The 8,641-nt window shown below is 39.4% G+C and overlaps 1 protein-coding gene across 1 annotated transcript; it reads right to left on the bottom strand.

The window, feature by feature from the left end:
• Positions 1-1,648: 1,648 nt before the first annotated feature.
• LOC6505362 (odorant receptor 30a) lies at positions 1,649-3,188 on the bottom strand. The gene is made up of 7 exons (XM_001964819.2): positions 2,877-3,188; positions 2,684-2,822; positions 2,363-2,633; positions 2,208-2,307; positions 2,041-2,142; positions 1,880-1,987; positions 1,649-1,824 (listed from the first exon to the last, which is right to left on the bottom strand). Exons 1-7 carry the CDS (start codon positions 3,186-3,188, stop codon positions 1,723-1,725), a joined length of 1,134 nt encoding a protein of 377 aa, XP_001964855.1. The 3' UTR covers positions 1,649-1,722.
• Between the last annotated feature and the right edge of the window lie 5,453 nt (positions 3,189-8,641).

Genomic DNA, 8,641 nt, shown 5'->3' with positions numbered 1-8,641 from the left:
ATCAGCATTTTTTCCGGTCTTAGCTCCAGCTTCTGAGCCAAAAACGAGCCAGGGAAGGAGGTAAATTCCATTAAACACCATAAAACTCGGAATCAGACGGAGACGCAGACAGAAAAGCCTGAAGGCTCGTCAAGCGATTCCATTTGTAAGTCTGCCCCCAGACTTCTGCTTCCCAGCAGCGTACAGTCGGAGGCTTGTGGATTCCAGAATACTGGTTGAACTGTGATGGGCATATAAAAAATTCTTGAATTAAAGTCAATTTGAAGACGAGTCGAATGATGATGATGGGGCCACGAAGTGAAAGTTAATGCTGATTAGGAAAATTGAAGGTCTAATAGGCGGTGGAAGATGGGAAAACAAGCTAAACAAATAATAACGAGGTCTGAAAATCATAGGTTCTGGTATTTTAACTAAGGATTATGATTTTTATAATCTTATTTACTTGACTTATCGGAAACAAAACTAACTAATAAGCAAGCCCTTAACATCTACACTCATTCTCATATAATAACACAGGCCGACAATTTTCAACTTTTTTTCATTTTTGAAATGCCATGACTTTTTGAAAATATGAGATTAAAAACTCCAATTTAATTGAAGAAAATATTGTTAAACCACCTATATTAAATTCAATAAAATTATTTCGAGTTTTTCCTTAAATCCAAAATTAAAACATGGTATGATCTACTGATTTCAATAAGAAAATAAAAATCTTCCATAGAAAAATGTTTGGGGAAAAATCATAGAAGACCAAAACTTAACGTAGAAAATCTGAGATTTCAACTTTGGATGAGTATTCCAAAGATATGGTAACTGCTAGATACCATTTTTTAATTTTAGTTGGTACACATACATTTCAAAAATGAAATGTACTGGAAACAATGATGGTCGTAGCCATTTCACGGCCTACATAATTCAATATATGGTAAAATTTGATCAATTTCTTCTCTTAGGTTTACCGCGGAAACGGTGGGTGATAGAACCTATGTTTGTTCTGGACTTTGGTTCAGGGGAGCCTAAAGGTTATGGAGCAGGTAAAATTATGCGTGGAGATTTTTTGCTGTTGGCCTGTGTAATCGATAACTTCAGGTTCCGTTACTCTAACACTATAAGCTCTAATACGGTACAATAACCCATCCATTGCTCTATTACCCTCTTTATTGGGCCAAAAAATCGAGTTTCCAATTTCCACCATTAATTAACAATTGGCTTGGATGGCACTTGGAGCTGGAATTTGTAAGCCATACCAGACACAATAGCCAACAGAGAAAAGGGAGCCATCTGGCAATGGCCTGGCCTGGGCAACGTTTATTTTACGAGAACATTTTAATCTAATTTAGCACACTTTAGATTTATATTTGCTTAAATAGAAGTTATCTGAATGGCACGTGCCGAGCATAAGAAAATAGAAACAACAATGGGAAGAGCTGGCGGTCAGCACCGACAACAGAGCCCAGAGAATTGGCCAAAAGGCCAACAAAGGATCCACAGAAGCAATTTTATTATAGTTTATTTCGTTGGTCGTTGGTCCTTTGGAATATTTCGGAGACGTGTTGCAGTCCTGGCTCGAATGCAATTGCAACATCCTGTCCCCACAACCCCTTCTACAAACACAATTTCCTTTAGTGCAGGACGTTTACTACTTAAATGCAATCAATTGTGGCAATTGGTCGTCCCTTTAAGTCTGCCCAAGGATGGTATAACCTTGTAATCGAGTTTTTTTTAGCCATAAACGCGTCGCAGAAGGGTGAAAAAGGAGTAGATGGCGTTCAACAGCGATTGCAACATTTTCAGATTCATGGGGTAGGTGCCCCCCACGAGAATCTGAAAAGCAAATAATGGTTAATAATACAATCTAAAAATGTTGAAAGGACCTCACCGCCAAAGGCTTTTGTGAGCGCATTATGAGAAACTTCAAAGTCTTTTGTGTATCCACATCGTAGTCCATCCAATTGCTCTCGTAGGCAGCAATGGCGATTTCAAAGCTCTGAAAGGAAGTTCAATTGGTTTCCTTTAAGGAAATCTTTAGGGAATTCTTACTTCAAAAAATAGCTCGTTGGCCACATAATAGAGGACCACACTGTTGGCAAATATCATTAGTATATAGGCAATGACAATCACTGTCTGGGCAATGGTTTGAGCCTGTTAGTTTGTCAATGAACTTCTCAATTAATAAGTTTGTGATTCAAATAAACAATTATACCCACAATTATCAGGGAAAAAAGTAAAACACATAGCATGGCCCCAAAACATAGAAACTCGACCAGATGGAGATGGGTATTTAAAGAATTCATGGAGTCTACTAATCTAAGAAAGATTGGATCTTATAATTTAACATATGAAGAACAGTGAAGAAGCTTACCCACTCAACTTTAACTGATATCTTATGCACCATATGATTTCCCTGTGAACCTGTGTTTCTTTCAGCTTTTCCAAGCTTCTGAGCTTGTGTTGCAGTACTCGACACATTAATATAGCAAAAAGGGTAAAGGTGACCACCATATTTGTATATGGAATGTACATGCAACAGCCCATGGGAGCCATAATGGCCTGAATTACAAAGAAAACCTCATAGAAGGGCGAGGCATATTTGTACTCGTCAATTAGGGGCAAGTACATTCCATAGGGAAGAACTAAAACGAGTAAAATTAATAACTAAAAATAAAATAGAGATAATACCAACCTCTTTCTGAACCAAAAAGGGGATAGGTTACAAAGCCTATGCAAGTGCAAGTGCCCATCATTAGGTTGATTCTTCCTATAAAGTTAGACATTCGAGTGGTTTCTTCAACTAAATTGATAATAAAAGGATCATCAGATTCCTAAAATTTTATAAGGATAATTAAGGTAATTAAAACATTTTTAAAATAACTTACCAATAACTGGATGTAGTAGGACTTAAGCATTTCAATAAATTTTTCGTAACTCGCTCGCTGGACACACAATAGAACACCTCTGACCACAGTATTTGTGAACAACACCGCCAGATATACATTTCTGATGATAAAGTCCAATGGCTCAGTACTCAGATATATATCCACGTACTGAGTACTGTTTATGATCATATAGGGAGCCATTGCCATATAGCGACGCCAATTGTGAACAAAAAGGTATGACCAGAACTTCATTAGCTTCAACGTGTTACCAAAAATAGGCATATTCACAGTATCCATCGAATTTAATTCCATACTGATTGGTGTAAAGTCCTGTGAGGTGTGAATTAGCCAGAACGTATCACCTTTGTTTTATAGATATCCGAAAGTTTCATGGTGTGACTTATTATCCCTTTATTATTGAGTCGTAATTAATGGGGTTTCGTTTTGAGGGCAGGAATATGTGTTAATTAGTGCCCTGAGTGTAGTTATTAGAGGTGTTTGGAAGACAATTGAATTTAAGGGGGAATCGGAAATTAAAACCAGATTTAAAGGAATCCTTTTTGGGACTACTTAAAGCTTGCCGCAGAAAAAAATTACAAACAACTTAATTTTTCATGGCCGCCCCTTTGTGGTCCGATACAAAATCTATGGCAATTTGTCTGGTGTTTGGCCAAAGGAACCCTCAGAAACCTCAAGACCAACCCCAAGCAAACAAAAGGCCTTGGAAGAGCAACCTTTTTCATCGACCCTACAACAAACCAACTACACATGTTGCAGACGCCCAGTTCGGAGTGCCAATTACAAGTTGTAGGTCGCCGAGGGTCGGCTTCTTTGAACTTTGAACTCACAGTACAGATGGCATCACAAAATTTATGGGATGGAAGCCGAATCATTTGTCATTAAGTTGCCCGGACCGGCGGCACCTAAGGAATTTATTTTATTGCCAAGATTGCGAATCTTAATTGAGTTGCAATTGGAAAATATTCGTAGCGTGGACCATATAAACTAGTAAATATCAATCACACAAGTTATTAAAGAAAGCGCAAACTTTCGTCTTAATTACATTCCAAAGATAAATTACGTATACGCCCTGTTTATCCTGGACCTTGGCTGTCACTTAAGCTTAATATCAAGGTGTTACTTACGCTTGATTTGCTTTATGATTCATGGGCATCACCCCTCCTCAGGGTGCTCGCCTGTCTGGCAGCTGTCTTAAAACGAAACTTAGTTAGTTAGTCGTTGTGTGAAAAGTGCACTGAGCAAAAGTTTTCAGTGCTTAAAGGGAGCTCTTCACTCGATGACGCCATGTATTTGGCAGTTAGTTTTTACGTCTGCCAATTATAATTTTAATTGGCGAAACGTGGCCATTAACCGAGCCAACTATAAAAGACATTAAGACAATGGCTGAAAATATCACAACTTGCTGGAAAAATATCTTAATATTATCCGATATACTTTAAGTGTTCTCCAGTCCGAAAAAGTAGATGAGAATTAGAGAAAAACAAGCTGCAGGGCACACCTTTTTGCGAAACCGGAAACTAACAAGCACAAAAAGGACGAAACAGTTGAACTTGTAGCTTGTAGCTTGCAGCTCGTAGCTTGTATCTTGTATCTTGGATCTCCGCCGGGGAAGCACTTAACACGCGTTATGAGGAGATGCCAAGGGCCGAGGTGGAAAATGCAAGAAACTTGCAACTTTTCCAAGCTGCTAAGTAGGAAAATCGCTCCAAGACAGCCAAGCGCCAGACAGGAGCTAAAAAACTAGTAGAACGGGCGTAACTACGTGTCATATGACAAGTGAAATGTGCGCAAAATTACTTGTTTAGTTGCGGTTAAGGCGCCTCAGACCGCCCAGAGTGTTTGTGTTTATGAAACCAACTACGAATGTTTGCATTCCTTGAGGTTTGCTTTATGAATTGTGCAGCTAAACGGGAAGTGTAAGATAGCATTTGCCTCAAAAACCTTGTAAAATTTAATAAATGAAAATAGGTTTTCTTAAACTCAGATTCTGCAATTTTTATGCCTTTCACGTGGCCAGCCCTGAGGGTGGCCAGAAAGAGGAAAGTTTGTTCCACTTTTCTTTTTCTTTTCACTGTTTTGTCTACGTTTTTCGCCGTCTCAAGGAATCCTCGAGGGATGTCATTTTCAGGCGGCAAGTGTAAAAATTAAGCAGCAAGAGGGCGAGGCAATAAGTGAGATAAAATTACATGGGAGGGTGTGGCGGCCTGGCTAAAAGTAATTGTAAAGTATGCTAAGAGGCGTGGCTTGACAGCCTCAAGAGATGCGTTTCCTTTCTGCAGGACACAAAGGAAATGTGGAACAAGGTTTTCTCAGCTCTTTATGTGGGTAATTAGTCAGAGTTTTCCTCCAAGATTTGGACAACAGTGTCGGAAGGAATTCATAACCACTTCTCCCTTAAAGGGAATGAATTTCCATTTCGTTGGTGTTCCATACAAAACGTGCTGAGCGATGTGACGAAACTTTTTCAATCTAAAATTATCAAAGTAAACATCAAAGTTGATACAGCAGCAAAAAGCTTCAACAAATTAGCAAAATGGTAGAAAACTGAAGAGGCAACGGGAAAAAACTGTCAACATGAAAGGGACACGGGAAAAACTTTTCCAAGCCGAAACATAACAAACATTTTCGCACCTCATGAGTGGAATTTAAATTTTTGTCCCAAAGAATTTCCTTTTCCAGCCCCCAGTTTGTGTGGTTATTTTTGTTAGCCTGTTTGTTACTCATACGCCCTGTGTGACGCTGGTGTATAAAATTTCATATCAATTTCATTGGGATTAAGTTATATTTTAGTGCTTGGCAAGGTGCTTATATAGAAAGTTGTGTCAGTTGCCTGCTGAGATTTTGAGCACGTGCTAGTCCTCAAGGCTTTCACACTTTGGAGCTCTGTGTATTTTTACCCTTGCAGAGGGTATTACTGCCAACTATATACGACCCGATATTTATCTAATAATATAAGATTCTACTTAACTGCAAGGGTATCGGCTCCGCCCAAAGTTAACTTTGGTATTTCTCTGACAGAGGGTATTATTTTTTTGGTCAAAAGTGTGCAACGCATTGAGGGAGACATCTCCTTCATCCTTCTTTTGTTCGCAGACAGTATATAAGTCGGAACGGCCGTGGTCGGTCGACTATTCTATAGTTGACATTTAACTGAACGATCGTAATTGACATAACTTTGTTTTTTTATGCTAGGTGGATGGAACTGCCTACGTGGTTGGGCAACCTAATCCGATCTGCCAAATTGTATAAGGATCGGCCGACTATATTCTATAGCTGGCATGTAACTAAACGATCGGAAATGGCACAACCTTGCTAATTTTAAATATGCTTGGGTCTGTTTCGAACGTTTTAATTAAAAAATTGATTTGATGATGAAATTCTCATAAGGATCGGCCAACTATATACGATCCGATATATATATAATAATATAATCTGCTACCTAACGGCAAGGGTATATCAACTTCGGCTCCGCCCGAAGTTAGCCGTTCCTTTCTTGTTTCTTACATTTTTTGTCCCCAGGGAGAGTGGAAATTGCCGTTCAGAACAAAATATTGATACAGCCTCAAGAGTTTGGCAAAGACAAGAGAAACCTTGTTGGTTGAGGGAATCCACGTTATAAAAACTATTTTTAAATTTATTTAAAATAAATAAAAATACCTGAAGATATTTTTCGAAGAATTTTCTGATCTTTCATGAGTGGAAATTTTATTCCCAACAACTTTTATTCGACACTTTCAAATCAAAATTCTCCCTTCTTTTTATAAGTTTTTTTACACAATCCCCACATATAAGCTCCCCATGCATAGAAAATATTTTCCCTTCTTTTTGCCGCATAGTCATTTCATCATTTTACTTAATTCTATCAGTTTAGTGACTTAAACTACACACATGTGAGTACGCACTTACTGTTATCCCCACAGTCCGCCAGCCCGACGGACCCATGGATGTACAAATCATAAAAGTCATGACCCGGACAGTTCATAAAAAATGCGGCCCAGAGCAGCAATTGCCATACAAACAGGCGCATTACAGCAGAGTGAGGTGGGTATAACTTTTGGGGGAGTATAGGGAGCCCAATTCTGAACACAAATCCCGATTCACAGCATGACCGGCATATAATTCAAACACGTACCAATACGAGGCGGAGGTATGTACATGCCCAGACCTGGGCACAACGATTTGGCCAACGGTAATCAGGCAATTTCATATGAATAAGTAAGCAGGCTATGCCGCCTGAGTGTATGCAATAAATTTCGTTGTATTACGAATGCTACGTCGGCGCTCCTTATGAAAATTTTAAAAGCCACCAAACTATGCACCCGACTGTGATTGCTTGAATTCCTGCCTCTGTTCAGTTCCAGCCCTTAGTTTCTTGTCCCTATACCAACTACAACGCCGAACAACAGCAAAATATAAATTTATTACAAGGAAACGTGCAGGAGGAGGCCCAGTCAAGGTGTTTATTACTTATTTAGAGCGGCAATGCCTGGAAAAATTTGGGGGAGCGGGGTGGGACCGACTACTTTCAAGATGTAGGGATAACAGAAAAATTGAGAAGAAAATGGTAAAGCAAAACAGAAACAAAAATACCCTATAAATCGATGTTTTTGCAAACAATAGACTAAGTTTTCCGGACTTTTCAAGCCGTTTTGACCGTAAATAAAGTTTCAAAAATATTAAATTTTAAATAAAAGTAATGCAGCTTAAAGGTAAGAGCCAGCATGCCCAGGTAACAGGTAACTCTGATTTTAAGCCCTCTCTGCGGGACGGGAACTCAGCTACTCGACGGGGACCCTACCGAGAGAGAACGTGCCTGAGGCTTTGGGGCTATCAAGTGGCAATCGAGGACCTCTCCGTGGACTGGAATATACGCATTGAGGCAAGGAGCGTGATCATGAGCCAGCGACCTGCTGCCACTAAACATTTTAATTAGAAAATTTTGCACAGCCAGTTGAGCCGACCACAAATCCAATTATCAAGTAATTATGCATTTAATTTGGCACAGCGAAGTATTGGTAAGGGGAATACGAGGAGCAGGGACAATAAGGGCGCAAAGCGCTGAAGTGGCGAACAGACTCTCAGCCTGGGCGGCCATTAATGCAGATGGCTGGCCATCAAATCAGCTCAGCTCAACACTTTCAGCAAACAAACATGCACATGACTATGCAAAATAACAAAAACTTTTTGCCGCATAACTTTCAGCTCCAAGGCTTGAAAATTTCAATTTTATGTGTGTGTGTGGAGCAAGGGCTTACTGCACTATCTGGCGAGCAATTAAAAGTTTGTTCCATGTTTTGTCTGCTACCCAGACGCTTATTACAAATGTCGAGACCAGCCGCCGACCACAATCAAAGAGGTCAAGTGCAGTCTGCAAGTGTTTTTTATGCATTTCGAGCCGAGTGTGTAATTTATGGCGCCCTGTCTTGTAATTGGCCCAGGTCGTGGTTCAGGGATTGAACAACTTTTACCTTCCGCTGAGATTTTATTTTCTTACTTTTTATTGGTTAAAAATTCCCATAAAACTGTCAACATTCAAGCGTTTGTTTGCTCAACCAATAGGCAAATATTTGCCATTTCAATTCCAAAGGGGCTTACATTTTTTTCCACTTTTCTCTCCACATTTTTTTTTTTTGGTAGACAACCACAAAAATTGAGCCAAAATTTATGTGGTGACCTGGTTTAAAATCGGCTTACTGCAGTCCACAATTTTTTTTTCTGCAAAAAATGCTCCATCGAATTTTCCT

Source organism: Drosophila ananassae, chromosome 3R (genome assembly GCF_017639315.1).
Source record: "Drosophila ananassae strain 14024-0371.13 chromosome 3R, ASM1763931v2, whole genome shotgun sequence".
Taxonomy (NCBI): Eukaryota; Metazoa; Arthropoda; class Insecta; order Diptera; family Drosophilidae; genus Drosophila; species Drosophila ananassae.
This window is presented reverse-complemented; position numbering and strand designations above follow the sequence as displayed.